This window comes from Dunckerocampus dactyliophorus, chromosome 9 (genome assembly GCF_027744805.1).
Source record: "Dunckerocampus dactyliophorus isolate RoL2022-P2 chromosome 9, RoL_Ddac_1.1, whole genome shotgun sequence".
NCBI classification, from domain to species: Eukaryota; Metazoa; Chordata; class Actinopteri; order Syngnathiformes; family Syngnathidae; genus Dunckerocampus; species Dunckerocampus dactyliophorus.
Genome location: NC_072827.1, coordinates 23,657,472 through 23,677,800, shown reverse-complemented (window position 1 = coordinate 23,677,800; position 20,329 = coordinate 23,657,472). Strand labels below are relative to the sequence as shown.

The following is a 20,329-nucleotide window of genomic DNA, read 5'->3' as shown; positions in this document are numbered from 1 at the left end:
TCTCCTGTGTTCCCCTCAAGGGTGCCTCCTCGTTATATTCAACCTTGTTCAACATTCGTAACAGCGCCTCCGCGCTTGCTACAGGGATATCGCCAGCCCACGGCCCAGGGCGTCCCCCGCGTTGTCGTAAGACGGCGCCTATCCCTTTCACCTCGTCAGGGGCTACCCACCCTGACGACACTTCCTCCATGGTGAGGACATCTGTATTCTTCACTTTTCTCATACAGCACAAAGCCATTCTGCATGCAGCTGAACGTGATCCTGCCGACAACGCCAAAAATGTTTTAGAATATTTTTAGAGGATCGTGTTCAGTCGGCACACAGAATGACACAGACACATCAAGGTATTTTAGCCTAAACAAGGGCGTATTTATTTAAGCATCAACACACAAGATATATGATTGCAGCGAAAAAGCCTCTTACCTACGCCAACAGGGTGGAGAGCCAACACCCGTGGAAGAGTTCGCATCAATCGGCTGGGCGTTCGATCACAACCCGCAGCAGACTCCGTCTAGGTGTTTTCGCTCTCCCCTCTTTATACCAGTCTGTTCGTGCGAGCGTGAGAACGGGGTGGCCGGCCCCGAAACTCAGGCATTCGCACGCAGAGTTACTATTTTTTAACAAGCACCTGGTAGGCAAGGTCAGCAGATATACAGTGGGAAGTGAATATTCAGAACAACATAAACCCTTTCTCACATTCGTATCAAGCACCTGGTAGGCAAGGTCAGCAGATATACAGTGGGAAGTGAATATTCAGAACAACACAAACCCTTTCTCATATTCGTATCAAGACAATAATAAGATACAGTGGGAAGTGAATATTCAGAACAACACAAACCCTTTCTCACATTCGTATCCTGGGAAATGAATGTTCAGAACAACACAAACCCATCACCCTTTCACAGCATTCTATCAAATGAAGTGGAGCACAACAGGAGCACGACCTGGACTGAGACCGAGACTAAGAAGTTCGCTAGCAGTCGTTCTGCATGAAATGAAAGCTCATGTTATTATAAGACTAATACCATTAGGCCGCTAATTGTAACATCACTACCACTGACCAACTTGCATCCTATTAGATGTAATTGCCTTCACATTCATTTGAATTATCTTAAGCTCCCCCCCTTCTTTTTTCTTTTTTACAAGATATTTATTTGACTCAAGCAGGCGTCACATCTGGCTCCATTCTTGGGCACGCATGACGAAGGTCGAAGGTCATCTTTCTGGCTTTAGGCCAAAGTCGAGATGGCAGAGGTCAGCGTCTTGACACGTCAGCCTCATCCCGCCCTTGGCCTTCAGCTGATCAATGAGAGCATGCTCTCTGCTTGCCTCAGCCAAACAATCAATTACATCTAGTGTGGTCTCCGACGCAGAGCTAGCTGCTAACTTTAGCCTTACCTTACACTACGCTTTGAAAGGACCAGTAGAAGAAAAAACGTGGGTCTACAGTATTGCTAGGTTTCAACCATATGACCTCGAGGCAGCTCCGGTGAGCAGACGGGGAGCAAGCATAAGCTACCGCCACATACACACTCAGTATGTACCATCCATCCATCTTCCATGCCGCTTATCCTCACTAGGACCGTGGGCATGCTGGAGCCTATCCCAGCTGAGAGCAAGAGGCGGGGTACAACCTGGACTGGTCGCCTACCAATCACAGGGCACATATAGACAAACAACCATTCACACTTACATTCATACTTATGGACAATTTAGAGTCGCTAATGAAGCTAACATGCATGTTTTTGGAATGTGGGAGGAAACCGGAGTACCCAGAGAAAACCCGCGCACGCACGGGAGAACATGCAAACTCCACACAGAAATGCCCAACGGCAATTTGAACCCAGATCTTCCCGATCTCCTTACTGTGTAGCCAACATGCTAACCACTAGGACCAGGACAGCAACAGCTGGTTAGCAAACGCAGAAAAAGTTTGCGTCTCTGCATTTCCTGAACTTTTTTCCCGTTATGATGGACTGTCTTAGTAATCGTGTTTTGCAGTATATACTGTATATTGGAACGATTTCCACATGCGAGAACGGTGCATTTATCCAGTATTTTTGCTCTGATTTTACATGAGTTCTAGTTACGAATACGCTTGTTTGCCCCGAATCTCTTGGAAGCGGAACTGCCAAAAAACGGATGTGACGTCACATTAAACTCAGCAGTTGTGTTTTCCAGCAATTGTCTTCGCAGTCCTTCCACAGCAATTATACACATGACTACACAAAGAACTCTAGCAGTGTTTATCACCAGCCAAGGAGCATCAGGACACACGAGTCCACAAGTCAAAACTGAATATTGCTCTGTTCTTTTAGGCTGCGTTCACACTTGTGGTTCAGTACCCTAGTCCGGACCAAAAAAAAACCAAAAACGCTGGCATTTTTGTTGCGACCAAAGGCTTAGCAGTAAAGAACATATAAAGTAAGGGCTTGTTTGGGCAGCTTTCGCAACTAATGATGAACAGCCTACAGTATTTCAGTTTAATGGTTGTTTGCAGTAAATTGCTTACTCCAAAAAAAATTGTCTCACTCTCATTTCTTCTTTTTGTATTTTGAAGCTCTACTTAGAATGTCCTTAAGATCCAACAGTGCAAAATGTCCAGACCCTCCTGCTTGCTTGACATTCTTTGACTTCGGATCAACAGTCGCAATAAAAGGGGCTGTTGTAATTAGGACTGTCCCGATCCGATATTGATATCAGATATTGGGCCGATATCAGCAACAAAACCCATCTGCATCTCAAATCTCCAATAGTGTAGTCGATTCTAGACTCCGCCCCTGCATGTCCATCGTCTATCCAGTGACCGGATGGAGCCCATGTTATCACAGCAATAGTGTTTGCTAGCGTGTTAACAAAGTAGCAAGGGGCAGGAGTAATGTCAGCTGTGTGGCAGTAAAAAGACGTAGCTGAGCGCAAAATTTTTATCATGCACAAGTTTCCGGCAATGGCACAGAACTGGGGAAGTTTACTATGTCGAACCTCATCGTGTTTATGAAGTGGCATCACACGGGAAACTCCCACGGCAAAACGTCTTCAACTATAACAGAAAAGAGCGACCCCGGGTCTGTGGTGAGTAACGTCGACTTTAAGCGCTTCATTGAACACCTCGGACATCACTATATTACACCTATCTGCCACAGCGTTGTGGATAAAAGTATTCCCCACATGCATAAAGAAGTACATGGGTGAGTTTTTCTCATACCTACTGTTGCGGACTATTGTTCTTTGTGTAATATCACTTGATCTAGCCTTTACCAACATTCCACACTACAAAGTACGTTCTACATGTATTATTATGTGTTATTCGTGCTTTGCCAACATTCCACACCTCAAAATGAATAATCAAATTATGTATGATTTGTGTTTCGGCCGATAGTCAAGGCTGCAATATCGCGATCATATTGGAAAAGAAAAAGTTGTATCAGGACACCGCTTGTAGAAATTATTAGATTAGATTCAGCTCCAGAACACTCCACTTCTCTCTTCAATTGCCATTGTTCACTGGCGAAACAATTCCGATTCAAACTCTAAATTTGCCCCACATACTGCCTCACACTTAAATCATAAAATGTACAGGTACTTAGCGCTAAAGAATGGAGATGTAAGTTGATCGATAGAATCGGAGTCACATTGTAGCCAGTCACAGCACGCAGCTATGGTGCGTTCAAGGATCGGCGAACAACGTACGAAATCTCAATACTTGACAAAAGAAATCAGTCAAGCGTAAAGACATAATTTTGGGTATTTTTGACAAAAAATATTGTAATTTGCGGGGCTGTAAACGCTGAATTTGAATCCACTGTATAACATGGGCCCTTTAAGATGTACGAGCAATACAGTCATGTAAATATGGAAACCTCTGACTTGGCTTAGGTTTACCTTTACTTAATCCTGGCTATGGAAAATGCTACCACTTTATGAACATGTGTTCTTGTATCTTAACCAACTAGGTAATTAGCGAGCACAAATGCATACTTCTAAAAAAAAAATCAAATGCGAATCGTATGTAAATGTTAAACATCCTCTGTGCGCGCGTGATTATTCATGTCTCTCGGAAGACTTGATTAAATATTCCTTATACCCTCAGAGCGGCGGAACAAATGAACCACGGCGGCGTCCTAACAGGAGCTGACACTTCTTTTAAATAATGTTTATTTATCACCGGTAACATTTAACCAGCCCTTTGCGTAGTGGTGCCTCTGGCTTGTGATCGCCGTTTCTTCAAGCTTTTACTCACTAAAACTTTGGAGAACTTTTTTTTACAAGGGTGAAATAAGGAAAAGGAGTCTTCTTGAGTTTCTTGGACTTCTCCCACTATCAGGTAGCCATACATGTGAAGTCAGTTGCAAGAGTTAAAGGTATAAAGGCAAGCTAGATTACTGTACGATAAGTATAAATGAATACATGAATACGTGAGCGTTCACCATCTGCATGGAGATACATTATTCACCGTGTCCCCCTCGTTCTCGGCCTCCATGCTAGGGATATCATTATACTTCAATTAATACAAAGTATACTTTTACCATTGCAAAACTCAGCGCAGGATCTTACTTTCAGAGAATGTCAGCACCACTCGGGGTCAAAGGTATAATTTTGTGCGTGGAAAGCCGTATATAAAAAGCACACAGCAGCAGACGGTGATGCCAGATGAGCGGGAAGCCTCCGACGTTGGAATAACCTCCTGTTTGGAGGGGAAGGTCAGCAAAAGAGGATTTTTAAAGGAGGAATCTGCAGGTTTGTGTTGATTAAGAGCTTGTTTTGTAGACTTTTATGGATTCTATTGCATGTATTCTCTTGAATGTTACTTTTTTAGTGTATCAAGGCATGTGTTTTAACTCTGATGTGTTAGATTTTGTATAACCTTGAGCCACGGAGAGGGTTCAGCTCCTTGTCAGTGTTGTTTGCGTAAGCAGCAGCAGCGTAGGAAGTAACTTTACCCACACGTCACCTACATTACTGACCAGGCGATGTGACTCAAATGTCAGGACCGGTGTAGTTCAATTGTTAATAATAGGCCCCCCGTATTTGCTTTGCAATCATTTAAAAGCCTAATACGTCATTTTCATAAATGTGGCTCTAATGAAGTCTCTTATGAATACACATGAAGAGCAACAGACAAAGGGAGCACGAGTCATTTGAATAGTTACATTAGAGTTGTACATAATTCCTCTCTATTAAATATGGTAAGCTGCTTTAGTTTTTATAAAGGCATCTATACGCAGCGACATGCGTAAGACAAGCGGATATGACAGTGCCCTTTTGTTTAAATGGCATTAATAAACATCACAATCGGCCGCTTTGGGCTTTTTGGGTTCAACTCGGTGGAAGATCTTAGCTAACATATTAATTTAACTTTAGACTGTTTATCTCAGTTTGTTATTACTAATTTCCTATATAAAGCACGTTACATTTTATATTATAATATATTTAATGCACAAGTTATTTCATTGTTAGTTATTGGCTGTAAGAACATAAATGCTTATACACAGAGTTATAAAGAACAACTCTTGAAATAATATGTCATTGTTTACTGTACTTGTTTTGTATTAAATCAAACAAAAATAGTAGGCTTTAAAAAAAAATCTGACCGATTTTCCAAAATGTATGTGGAAACAGCAAGCTATTTTTAATGACACTTTGTATGTACTGTACTGTATTTAAATCATATCTCCCAGATTTAAGCATACAAAAAAATAGAATACAATCATTTTTGAAATAGTCTATTGGTGCGGCAAATATTTTTGATAAATACATGAGAACATTTGGTAATAGATAAAGAAATCATGAAAAAACCATTGGCATAACTTCACAGCCGTATTAAATCCACAATTCATTTGTAAATTATATTTCATAACTAGATAACCAAGGGCTTTTTTTGTTGTACAAAATTCAACTATAGAAAATTAATAATTAATTACATCATTTAACTTCACTATTTAACATGAAATCTACTATTTTTAAATAAATATATGACCAATTGAATATTTTGCAACAAATAAGAAAACAATGACAAACACACCAGAAAATACAAATAATTTAACAGCTATAAGTACATCCAATTCTCTAATTAATTATGAAATATATTGTGGATAATCATATGACCACAACAATATTTGTAATGAAGTTCAATATTTTGCTTACTTAGGTTGTGGTAAGTAAATTGTAATGGTTTATCTGTTTCGGACATTTCGAACATCATGTTTACACTCTTTACAATTCAACATATCTGAAAAGGAGTAGGAAGAAGCAGGTTTTATTCGAACCTAACTAGATGAATGAAAGTCATTATAAATGATATCAGACAGTATGGTTCTTAGAGTTCTTCTCCTTCTGAGTAGATGAAATATTTAATAGACGTGAAATATATGTTTGAGAAATATATGACCAACAGAATATTTTGTAAAACATAAGTAAATAACAAAACAATTATAAACTTTAAAAGAGTCGGATGATTTAAAAGCATGATTAAATATTGACTACACAAAATAAGCAAATGAGACGATGTCATCTAGTTTCGGATGCTTGCTGTTTAGACATACATAGTTTAAGGCCGCATAAGAAATGATATGCAAGAGGTGTATTTGAATATTCATGACAGAATCCATCAGCTGTTTGGACTGCGGCATTAATTCATTGCCCAAGGTGAGGCTGCACCCAAATAAGGACGACGGGGCACTAATGCTGCCTTATCGCCCCCCAAAACTGTTTGTAAGAAGTGAGAACTGCGTAACATTGTGTGCTTCTTTCAAACAACTTGGCTAAAACTGCATTTAACGTGACAACAAAGTAAGCTGTCAACTCTTTTTTGCAGCAAAACAGCCCCTCACTTTTAAATGAGGCAAGTTTTTTTGGGAGAATGGGGGTGCTGTTGTTGAGCATTTGTGGCTAAATATTAAGAAGTGAATGAATATGCAAGCGAAAAGCCGGTTGAAGAGTCCCAATCAACTCCTACACTAAAAGAGAAAGACATTAGCATGCCTTTGAAACAAGAGACCTTGACTATGAACAAGAGCCATCCATGCACACTTTGGAATGTCATTTATATGCACAAAGTGAAGCATGAGGCCAGAGGATGTGAGGGTGCATGGGGGGAGGGGGGGTGTCGAATGCAGGTGGAGTTCTCAATGGCTGAAATGGAAGTTTGAACACATCAAGGAGTTGCTGTGAACTTCAACACTGTGCAAAAAGGACACAAAGGCATAACGTACAGCAAAAAGCATGTCTCTATACAACGTGTCAGGTTACTTTTTGTCAAGTTTTAAAATCTACTTTTTGTTAAGTTTTTAAGTTTACTTTTTTATCTCAGAAACTTAAAGGAAAATTGAACTTTTGGGGGGAATTTTGCCCATCATGCACGACCCTTATGTGAGACAGAAACACACGTCTTTCTCTTTTCTGTGAGTTCTAACGATCTAAAAACAGATAAAAAGAGACAGCTCGTTAATGCACATAATGGGACACACCTATTTCACCTACAAAGACCGTGATTACAACACCTCCAAAACTAACATGGTTTTATGGTTTTATACACATGCTGTGACCATGTAGTAACAGCTACACTCATGATAACATGTAATACTTACAGCATTTTGCTGTACTTTGGCTGTTTTAAGCATTCCTGCAACTTCCTTCCTGGGCACATTGACTTCACATGGCAACACAGAAATGAACGCCTACACCTAACATTTACTTTCCCAAAAACAAAAACACAGCAGCAGTGGCAGCAGCTCCAAAATGTTGCATTACCTTTCGGTGGTGGCCAGAGGCATTGTGAGCGTGGCGCTGACACACTGCCAGTGAGTGTGCGGTGAAGCTAGCTGCTAGCCGGCTAGTAGCTAGCCAGTGTGGTGTGGTGAGGTGTCACTATGCCACTAAAGTAGTTCTTTGGCGTAACAATGTTAATAACAATAACAATATCGCTGTAGCTTGGTTAATAAGGTTAAATGGTTCATATGCTTGGTTACATTGTGCAAATGGAGCGTTGTTGGTGGTCTTTGGAGGTTTTTCAGAAGGCGGAGTAGGTGTGTCCCGTTACATGCATTCTTTTTATTTGTTTTTATATCTTTAGAACGCACAGAAAAGACAAAGACGTGTGTTCGTGTCTCACATAAGGATTGTGGATGGGCAAAATAAAAAAAAAATACAATTACAAAATAAAAGGGGGAGGGAGTCACAAAATTAAAAAAAATAAATTAGATTTTGATTGTCAGATGAAGATATAATAATAATAATCACAAAATAAAAACAAACAAAATGGAAACATTCTTAAAAATATGAGAAAAACTGATAAAGAGAAAGAAAACAAAATTTAAAAAAGTAAAAATGACTTTTATTGGTTACGCACAAAAAACAGGTGCCAAATGAAACCTTTTGACTCATATTTGTTTTTCAGATCATAATTTAAAAACTCAAGGGGAAAAAAAATCCACATACTTTCATATCAATGTCTTTGAATGCATCTTTTGAATGCATTATGTTTGTATGTTAGTTCATTTGGACGTTTTTGTGCTTGAAAATGCTAAATTTACGCAAAAAATATGTGACATTTGCTTAAATATGAATATGTTTTGACTAATAACAGGCCGTATCCAACCACAAAACATGATTTGTTAATATTAATATATGATTATTATATTAGTAATACATTTTTGAAACAACGCAAAATTCAAAGTGCGAAGTGGCGAGGGACGCCTGTGTTCCATTTTTTCCACATTTCATTTTTTCAATGTTTTTTATTTAACTTACAAAGACATTGTTCACGATAGTTTGAAAAACACAAAGAGCGACTTCTCTGTTCAATGGACGGAAGGAAAACAATTTCAATAAAGCGACAATGCCACTCATCGTTTTACACAACTGAACGAAAAGGTGGCAAAATTCAGAACAAAGCAAAAATGTACTTTCATTTGTATTTCAGATATAAACAAACAGCTGACACCTGCTTTTCACTGGACACTGGTATGCTGACAGTTTATCTGCACATTTGATCTCTTCTTTTGCACTAATTAAAGTGTTGATTTCCACATGCTTGTTGATGACCAGAGTTTCTTTTTTGGGGAGGAGTTCTGTGTGGGGGGGGTCCATGCGTGCCCTCGTGCTCCTCTCTCTGAATTATGCATGGTGATTACATGATGATGGAGTTCTCTGAATTGTAAATCCCCACAATTATACAGCCCATTGTCTATTCATTATTTCAGAACCAATGGGGAATTATGTTAAACTATCTCCAAAGAGGACGGCGGCGTGTAATGTGACTTGCCATACTGTTCATGCAATGCAAATACTTAGTGTGTTTGCCGAGAGTTGAACGTACGATGGTATTTAAATGGAGGCTGACCTGTGTGTGCGTCGTGTTGGATTAGGACACATTTGAAAGATGAGTTATGATAACTGCGAACGCACCAGGCGACGAGTGTATCATCCTGGAGTCAAACCTTACAAATGTATGCTGTTTTAAGTTAATCAGGACACAGGTCTACAGGTCTGTTCAATACATTCGTATTCTGTGAAGTAAGCAGGACAGATTTCTCTTTATGAAATATACTTAATTTATACTGTTAATTTTATGGTTTGCACTAAAAAAAATACTTTACTGAACAAGTCAATCTAAATAAGGCAAAAAAAAAAGCCCAATAAGGATCTTATAGGCAGGTAAGATAATCCAATATATGTTTTATTTATAAAAAATATATATTTTGTAGAGGAAGTGTTTTTTCTCTTTGACAACTAAACGTGATAAGTAGTGTGTGAGTTTTCATTGACAAGACGAGACTGGACGAAAACACCAGTAACAACATCAAATTAAAGGCACAAAACGAATGCAGACCCACTATCCACCAGCACAAGCCTGGAGTTTGTTTTTCAGAAAGAAGATTATTACGTTGCTGTTTGATGTGTGTGGTTAAAGGCAGTGCGCGAACATGAATTAACTTGAGGTTGTGCACCAACAAATTAGCACTCAATAATGTCATCTAAAACTTACCTTGATGTATTCCCAAATAGTACCAGGATTTGGGACCAAGTATAAGGTGAAAGAAAAACGGAAAAAATACAGTATAGTAGTCTATCTGTGCAGCATGGGAGAAAGTTATGTAAAGGGATATCAATTTAGGAAATATGGGCCATTCTTTTATTCAAAAAATAATATACATTTAAAAATTCCCCCCGTTTTACATGTTTAATGCGAGCCGCGCTTTGTCCCATTTGTTTAACGGTCCTTGAATGCACCATGCAACTTCATCCCACACTGTACTGACTATACTGTATTTTTACCCTTTTTCTTTCACTTCATATTTGGTCCCAAATGCTGATACCATGTGGGAATGCATAAAGGTAACATTTGCTGACTTTATAGAGTGGTAATGTGCATATTTGTTCGGTACCCAACCTCCCTGAAAAACAATAACATTGAAAGTCCATGCTCATACTTGTGGATGGTGGGTCTATATTCATTTCTTGCCTTTACTGCTTTTAATTTGATGTTGTCTCTATCATAGTTTTACACAATACATAATACAAAAGATAAATTAGATCGCTATAAAGGACATACGTTTTACTGATTTTCTTTCCCGGTGACTAGCTAGTCAGCAGCTATGGCGACATTGACATAAGCCCCTAACAGTTGTCCTCGGCTATGCCCGCGTTAAATAGCAGCTTGTACTCAAATTTCATCTCGCAGTTCAAAGCAAAAACATTAGTCGAGAGACGACTCGCATATAAAAAAAACACTCGTTAGTTGGTACACTCGTATGCCAAGATACCACTGCATGGATGACAATAAAAAAATACCGGCAATGCTTGAGTACCTTCTTGCAGCTCACCTTCTCTCTAGCAGGTCGACGTAGTCCGTGACAATTCAAATCTCAGCGACAGTAGATACAAATAACTTTGGTCGTGTTGCGAGAGCCATCTGCCAGGACTTTGAAGCTAAATTTACCAATCAAAATACTCTTTTCTGAGTCCATTTCTGCTCAACATTTTTTCCCGCTTGTGGCTCTATTGCCACAGATACTTCCTCAAACTATGGTGTAGGAAGAGGGTCAAACAGGATGTGCGCAGGTTAATCGAATATTAAAAAAAATAGTGCCGTTAAACGAAATCTCCATTAACGCGTCATTAAAGCCTTAACTTTGACAGCTCTAATAATAACACTGTTTTGAAATACATTTCAACCTTTTTACAAAATAAAAAAATCATGTAACCATCACAGTGGACCCCTGCAACTTTTAATTTTGGTCACCTCGGTGGAAAAACTTTGGACACCCCTGATTTCAACTGTAGATACAACACTTTTAAAAAATAACTACTATAAATGCTCCAATTAAAGCCTCTATTCAGTTAACCACAACGTCCGCTATTGTCGCCGGGCGCATGGTCTACAAAAGAAACGAACCACCAGAGTCTCTAATTAGGTAAAAGAATACTGGCTTTATCAACTGCATTTGAAGTATCATTAGCTTCATCTACCTCTGCAAGCGCTTTAAAATGTCGGTTGCGCTACTCAGCTGTTGGTTTGAAAATCATGCGTGTTCCACTTGCCATAGGGTTGTTTAAAATAAACTCATCAGCGGTATTAATGCTGTCTGAATAGTGTGTTCCTTGCCACCACATTTCTGTTGTTACCAGGTTGTGCAATATACTGTACTTAAATGACCACGCGGTCAAAGAAAGCTACCTTCTTTTCACATTGTCATGCACTACAAATCATTATTAAAGTTGAAAAACTGGGTTGTTGAATATGAGTTTTCACATTGCAGAAATATCAGCCTCTGTCCAAGTAACATGCCAATTAACGTCTTTGGGCTTTAGGTAAACAAATGCTCAGGCTATAATTAGAGCACTTACGCCAAAGTCCAGTATTTTAGCGCTTGACTAGTCAGAGTTTTAAGTCATATGTTATGACTGTTAAAATGTGTGAAAAATGTAAAAAGAATTTAACAGCTGTTAATATTAAGATGTACAACATAGCAAAAAAGGAGCATTAATACATTAATACCGGTGATGACTTCATTGTAAACAGTACGGTAAGTGTAACTAACACACATGAGTTTCACCAAAAACTGAGTAGCAACATTTTAAAGCACATGCAGAGGTAGATAAAGGTAGATGCCGACCAAAATAGATGCTGACCACTCATTGTACTTCCAAAGCAGCTACTGTCACCTTGTGGAGTTGACAGAAACTACATCAGGAGGTTGCCTGTAGTCCCAGATTACAGTTACTACAGTAATGGTGTTACTTTTTTTAATCCTTTGCTGAAGTCTCACCATGCATGTCGATATCCCTGACCTTCAAGTTTTGCTTGCACTGTATTGTAAACTACTGTATGAGTCTTCATGCTTGCCATCCCTCCTCGTGTGTTTCATCATCTCATCCTCTATTCTCCTCCTCGCATCCTTCAGGTCGCCTCTGCCACCGTCTTGCACAGGTATTTGTTTAGGAATCTCTCGGTGGAAATTACACTCCATCTCCGGTGCTCCCTATCAACACACAATTATCACGGGCAATCATGCAGAACAGTGTTCAATTCAGCTGGAACTCCCGCTCTGATGACATTACCAAGTCGAAGGCTGCATGCTAGCTCCACACCTGCATTAAAAGCTGCTGGGTAGTGGCACTTTCTTTTTTTCATCTTATTTGGATTTCATTCAAACCAGGAAGTCAACCAGATAAGAAATAGCATTCCTGGGAGACTGCAGGTAGAGCCCGGACTAATCATGTGATCTTATCTTACTTATATTATCCTTGGTAGCCTTATTGTGTTGTCACTTCTCTCTACTATATGCTACTATACGTTTCGACTGCACATCCTTTATGTAAGTGGAGCTGTTAATGTCCATTTGTGCAGGTGTATAAAAAATATAGTAAAAAGAGGCACATGAGAGTCAATGTCATTTCCATCCCAAATCAAATGCCCCACTCAGGAGGTAAAATCTGTTTGCTTTTTCTGATTTTTTATTTTTATCTGATGAACAAAAGTTTAAAAGAGTTTAAAAGTTTAAAAACAAAGTTTTTTTAAATTTTTTTCACATTTTTTTCATTTTGAAAACACAAAAATGTGTGTTTGTTTTTAGTCTTTGGTCTTGGGTCTTTCTCTGAATTTTGTGAGTTGTTTCTTTTTTGTGAAGAACATTGTTTTGTCAATGTTGTTTTTTCTGAATTTAATTTTGTCTTTTTATGTAAAAAAAAAAACAACCAACAAATTGTTTTTCTATCTTACAAAAAAATGTTAAATGCTGTTTTTTATTTTTAGTTTTTTTCTTTTTATCTGAAAAAGGGTTGTTTTTCTTTTATTTTGTTGTTTTTTTTAAATACAAAAAACAACAACAAAATACATATTTATATATTTTTTAATAAGTTAAATAAACAGAAACAGTTCACAAAATTAAATCCAAAATTTAAAACAAGTAGTTTTTTTTCTGGGAAAAAAACTCCCCCAAAATAAAATGTAAAAAGTTATCTTTGTTTATCAAATGAAAACGCTTTAAACCCCTCTTCCCCGCATAATTCCTTAAAACAAAAGTGGATGTTCTTTATTTTTCACACAAAGAAACAATTTTCCAAAATGTATATTTTGAAGGTGTGAATCCCCATTTGTGCAGGCAATCTCGCTGCACTGAGTTATGTATTTCTGAGTTATGTATTTTTAAGAAGTGCATTATTAAGCTGAAAGAGAGGCACACAGTTGATTGAGACGCATGAGATACAACGACGGAAGAGTCCATTGACGTTCTGCATCAAATGCTCCATTCATGAGTGAAATTACCATCCGTCTGTCAGCCAGGAGGTGTGAATTCTTTCATCTTCTTCTCAGGCTGCCTCTCAACTTGTGATGAGATGAATAACACCACATGCACTCCACATGGAGGCTGCATAAGCAAAATAGGACTCCTGCCTCTTTAGAAGAAAGATTTGTGTGGCTCAAAACTGCTCTCTTGTGGCGCTTTGGGGAAATGGTTGCAGAGAAAAGATGCTAACCACAGGAATATACAGTACATGTTGTTAAATTAATACTGATTTACATCCAGGTTTTTCAAAGTTTTCAACCATTTTCTTGTAAGAAATTCTGTAAAGTGAGCTGTGATAAAGCCTTTATTAACTGTACATTTTAACATTTTTAACATGACAGAACAACAAAGATAGTTAACTACTACATATCAAACGTTAAATAAAACCAAAAGTAAAACCACTCACCCTTTGAAGATGCCTGACTAATGGGGAGGGAGAGTGTTTGCAGAGTCATCCTGACACCATGGGGGCCCAACACAATATAGGCGTTACTGGACGTGGTGATGCGTGGAACGCCAAAGTTTTGTTTGACTTTTGAGGCACATTTTGCTTTTTTCCCTAATTGTACCACTTCTGAGACATTCGACTTTGCTAGTTCCGTTATAGAATATAAAAACACACACACACATGCTAATATTGAGACTAATGTAATGTAACGGGGTTTTAGCCCTTTTACAAATGTTGTAATGTCGTTGTGGTATTGCATTGTGATGTTATTCATTTGATATAATTACACAAAATACGTGAGTTTGAAAAATACCCGATGTATTCTCCTTTCTGCTGTGTAACTATGTGGAATGTTAATGACAGCTACACTAATCAATGTGACGCCCCCCCACAATGAGTTTGGGTCTAGGATCGTTGTTTGTGCTGATTTCGGCAGGTACTGCAATAAAAGAGTGCAACTGCGAAGCAACTCTGGTGTGCGTCATCAAGCAAACCTGACACAACGCAGAGGAAAACACCGGCGGTTACATTTAGATGCAGTCATTAGTTATCAGTTATTGTAGGGTGCGATGATGACTGATGCGGTACTGTGCAAAAGTCTTGGGCCACCTCTAGAGTTCTTGTTGTGACTTTTTTTTGTTACAGCAGCAGGAAAAAATATAAATATTTTTTATGAACAGAGCGAGGCCACTGCATTTTGGTGAGGATCTGGGTTAAGGTGAATTCATAATGCATTCATACCGCCGCCTGTTAGTCACCTTCCATGAACCAGGAAGCAGCCTCAACATTAGTGAATGCTTGCTATTGCTCTTGAGTGAAATTCTAGTTACCGTAAATGCTCAAATGAATGCCTCAATTTCAATAACCACATAGTCTCCTGTAGTCGCAGAGTGTATCATAACAGAAGGGCTCTCTAATGACATTAGAAGGTGTGTCTGTAATTTTTATACTATGCTTGTTACACTTGCTGTACTGGTGTTTACAATAAACGAATTATTACAGCATTGGTAATAATAAATGATCACGTGGTCACTGAGCACCAAATCATTATTAAAGTTGAAAAATTAAGTTGTTACGCAGAATGAGTTTTGTTTTATCGCCTGCATCTAAAAATGCTTTATTCTCTTTGCAGTTTAGTTAAATAAACACCCCGGCGGCGGTTAGAGCATTTACAGTACACTAGTCCAGCATATGGTACATACGGTATAGCATTGCTCAAACAACACATCTAATGGTGTCCTCGAAGACTTTAACATCTCCATGTGTGTTTCCCTTATGATTTCAGTTAGTGGTAGTGGATCTTAATGGTTCGGCCAATGAGGAGGAAGAGGAGGCCAGCCAGGAGAGAGAAGAAGATGCCAACAGGAGCAAACATGAAGGAGAGGCCATAGTTGAGGGTCAAGTGAAAGTTTGAACACACGACGGTGCGCTGGTATTCCAGGTAGACATCCACCACGTCCAGCATCTCAATCCAAAGCACGAACATCACCACCACGCACAGCAGGAAGAAACCTGGGAGGACATGAATTATGATATTTGTATCATATCAACAAAAAGAGTCATTGAGTCATTTTACCTGATGCCAGGAAGAGGCCACCACCCGTTTTGTACAAGCAGTGGTTGGCAAAGGGAGCTGCGCAGATGATGATGAAGCCGCCAAGAATCACAGCTGCCACGCCAATGAGCATGAAGATGCTCCAGAAGCCTCTGTAGACTAAATACAACTGTGAGCCATGGAATTATCATCATCAACAAGGCCAGGTACACTGAGACACTCACTTATGGCAGATTCATAAGCTGTGGCGTTGTGGGTGTGATGGGACACCGGGAATGGGAAGAGGTAGGAGTGCATGCATACTTTGAAGTGTGGCTGGTTGGCTGAAGAGAAAACAATATTATTCATCAATCATAGCATAAAAACATGTTTTCTGTCATGTTTTCTTAGTGCTGTAGCCTTCCAGCATTTAAAATTCCACAGCTCCTCACAAGGTTCTCCTTCACAGTGCTGGAGGGGCCACCATCCAAGTCCGCATAAAATAGCGTCATATGACACAGCTGCCCAAAGACTCACACGTGTGGGATTCTAGCACCATAGTGTTGAGGGGGTTTTTTTCAGTTAAAAAATAGAAGTCATTTGAATTAAACAGAAGTGCTGCTGAGGCCAGAAATAAGAGAAAATAGTCTCAGCCATGCTTTTTAAAAAATGTGTTCAAGCAATGCTTCATGTGAATTACTTCATTAGAATTACCCGTCCATCCGTTTTCTATGCTTATCGTGGGTAAGCTGGAGCCTATCCCAGCTGACACGCGAGACTGGACTGATGACATGTTTTTTCCCTTTGAACAACAGCAACGTTTTAGACAATATGTTCCTTATTTTTTTGGTTTCCTCAAGTTTTTGGTTTCTTACTTTGTCCATCTTCCCAAACTCCATTTTTACCCCTTTCATAATTTTAGAATAAATAATTGGAGGCTAACTAGTTACCTCAGTATGCTGTGGCCATCTCGTGTCCCTGCAGTGATCCCGTAGCCTGCGCATTAGCAATATGGTGTAAAAAAAGAATAATGGGAGTGTAAAGGTGACTATAGGGGTGTGATTTCACCTCTAGGGGGCTGTAATAATGGTAAAAAAAAACATGTTTAGAAGGTCATAAATGGATTTTCAATGCTCTAACTACAATAATATTCCATTTATTAATATTGAATCCTACTTTGCGGGAATTCACTTATTATCTGGAATTAATGACCTTCTATTTAAATCCAAAATATTTGTTAATACTGTATATATATGTGATTTTACCTTGAATCATTAAAAATGTCATTTTTTCACTGAACAACCATTTTCTCATTGATATGCCAAATGTCCTGACAGAAATAACCCATTTGCCCTGGCTCACTTACTGAACCAAAGCTTCCATAGCAGGTCATCATCCTGCGCGTTGCCCCCAAAGGAACACCTCCAGAAGAAGCCCTCGTGGTACAGGGTGACCTCACTAGTGGCATTCTGCACTGTTGTGTCTCCAGGCTGCAAGAGAAAAGGAAATTAATCATCAACTGTTGTGGGTTCTGTTAAGTCTTCAATTGTAATCGCAATTAGAATTAGGGTGATGACAGGCAGTGTCACCATGGTGGCCATGAGGGACAACCTCAGTGGAGTCAAAGGTTGAGCAGAGCATGGCTCCTGCTGCTGACCTCGTGCTCACACATGGTCACTATTTTTACCTCAGAGCCACAAATAAATCTGATTTATTGATGGATTAGTAAAAAAACAGATATCCAGCCATTTTTCTTCTATACACTGTAAAACACTACTGACCGTTTTAGTTACGTCAAATTAATCATTCTTGTTAACTCAAAGAGCTCTGACAAGTTTTGTATTTTAAACTTGAGTTTGCACCATTTCTGAAGTTAAACTTAAGTTTATGCGTGGTGTTAACGTCAGGTTGATCAGGGTGCGTTCACTTAACTAGAATAAGTCATGATTTAAAGCAAAGGGGGACTGCTGTGCTTTGTGGATGGGTAATATGAAGCGCTACCTGATAACAACCTGTGAATCAAGTAATGTTCTCATCCAGTTGGACTAAGACATTCATGAAGGGCTCAAAGGGACATTTGGTTTTCGGCTTTCCCCCTCGGCTGTCTGGTGTTCGGTCGCTTGTTTGAGTCATTTGTATGTCTTTTTGCACCACCAATTCCGCAGGCTATGACGCGGGAGACTGTGTTCGGCAAGTTGCCATTCCGGACGACAACATCGATCTAACATCGTTTAAAAGGTAATCAATCGATTGCATCGATGCTAGGATGTAAGGCGTTGGGTTTAAGTACGTCAGGTTTTATTTGGATGTGTGTGTTTTTTTAGCACTTTTAATGATAAAGACGTTAAACGTTACTCGATTCAGTTTGCCTGTCTGTGACGTCATCCATTTTGTGGAAACACCTTGGCTTTTGCAAAGAGGGAGACTTTCTAAATAAGTCGTTTGTAGGATATGTAAAGGTCAAGTAAAATACCACAGCAACACGACAAATCTATGCAACCACCTGCCAGGGCGCCACGGGATTTCACACAACGCTGACCGTCCAGGCACCTCTTGCAGTCGCAAGTAGCAGGTAAACCTACTGATAATTTAACCTGAACAAATGTTGGTTGCACTTTATTTTTTATATTAATGTTGTATTTTTATTATTTTTATGTTGAAAACAAAAGTAAAACAGGTAAAGGCAGGTAAACCTACTGTCAATTCACCGCTGAAGAGATGTTAGTTGCACTTTATTTTGATATTAATATTGTGTTATTTTATGTTGGAAAAAGAGAAACAGAAGTAGCAGGTAAACCTACTGTTGAAATGTTGGCTGCACTTACTGCACTTTTATTGAAAATGTATTGAATATTGAAAATGAGAGCAGAAAAGGTTAACCTCCTGTTAAATCAACCTGAAGTGATGGTTGCACTTTATTCAAATAGAACTAACATACTAACATGGGTGCAGGATATCAAACAAGCAACTTGTAGAAGATTTGTCTATGTAAAGTACAGTACATAGGCTCATGTTAGGTGGATATTTGAGTTGTGCTACTGTATTAGCACTCGTATACTTTGTTTGCTGCCTCAATGTTGATGTAAGCTATTTTTTATGACGCCCTTATTTTATTACAAGTAAACAGGATACAGCCCACAGCGCTCTTACTCTGAAGGCCGGAGGTGACTTGTGTGGGTTGAGACAGTATCTTGACTGTTGCTAAACGAGACTAGCTGTGCAAATTAATACAAATGAATACTTATTGTAGTTGTAGCTCCCGTCCTTTATTTACACCGAACTTCCACATCAGTGGGCATCCTGAAACCCTCGGTTACATTGGCATGAGACGGGGGTCATTTATTGTTTGCCGATTGCAGGGCGAATTAAAATGACATACAATCATTTTATTTCTATACATTAATTTAATTAAAAACATTTTATAAATACTCAATTATGATAAAACTCTCATATTTAACAATATGTGGTTATAGTTCACATTGCTGACAGCTTACAACTGTGCTACATCATAGTGGTGGGGGGGGGGATATTAGAAACATTAGAAATATTAAAAACATATATTAAATATTAAAAGCTAATTAAAAATGTACAACCTCAATCACAGTGTTCAAAATATTCACAAATATGGTTAACAATAATAATGATAATTGCACACCGCTGTATTAGAGCTCATCAGGTCGTCCAGGTGTTCCTAATGGTTTGCATGTTGAGTGAGTGTTCCATTGAGTAACGAATAGCAGCAACTGTGCATTTAGTGTACAGCATTTGGCCATCTTTATTTAGATATAACAGAAAGCAACAAGTTGGACTCACTCATGTTGCTCTGTGTAAAGCTCGTCAGTGATATTTAATCCGGCCATCATGCCACACATGGGACCACTGGTATTTTGTTTTGGTGTCTCCACATATAGCTGCACACACTTTAGTCCAATGTGCACTTCATCTCCTAGCAGAAACAACTGTTTCAGTTGAAACAGCCTTCTGCTTCTCCACCTACCTCTAACGTGGTGTCAGTCTTAGGATCACAGTTCTCCGCGGCCAGCAGCCAGTAATCTGTTCCAAACGAGAGGAGGACAAAGACGACTGCCAGGGCCCCAAAAAGTCCTGCAAAAAACAACGCCACGCTTAGCTTCATGGCTGGTGTGGAGGAATGAGCAGCTCGTCTCTAGGAGTGGACACCTATAGGACAATACTGACACACGGGTGTGCATCCAACACAGGAGCTGTCCCTCTTGTCAAGCTGCTCTACATATGACTGGGGTTGAGGTTGTTGCACATGACTCCTCTGGAACCCCCCACCTTCCACCACCCACCCAAAAAGCCTGTGGGCTATTTTTGAGGTCTGACTGACTTCGACTGACTAGTGCGGGAGTGTGCAGGGATGGGATTCTGGCTGAAATAAGTAGCAGCAACTGGACACCCAGTGTGGCACGGGAATGTCAGGGTGTGAGACAAACAGGACGCAATACTGAGCAGCATAGCACACGCAGTAATGCAGATGGTCACTTTTGTCTACATGGTATTGAGTCATCTTTTGATGTGCATTTACGTTGAAAA

The 20,329-nt window shown here is 39.2% G+C and overlaps 1 protein-coding gene across 1 annotated transcript; it reads right to left on the bottom strand.

Annotated features, from left to right (window-relative positions):
• Positions 1–13,955: 13,955 nt before the first annotated feature.
• Positions 13,956–19,910, bottom strand: tmem182a (transmembrane protein 182a). The gene is made up of 5 exons (XM_054787891.1): positions 19,770–19,910; positions 17,139–17,262; positions 16,018–16,116; positions 15,815–15,952; positions 13,956–15,750 (listed from the first exon to the last, which is right to left on the bottom strand). The coding sequence occupies exons 1-5, from the start codon at positions 19,905–19,907 to the stop codon at positions 15,524–15,526; spliced, it is 726 nt and encodes a 241-aa protein (XP_054643866.1). The 5' UTR covers positions 19,908–19,910; the 3' UTR covers positions 13,956–15,523.
• Positions 19,911–20,329: the final 419 nt, after the last annotated feature.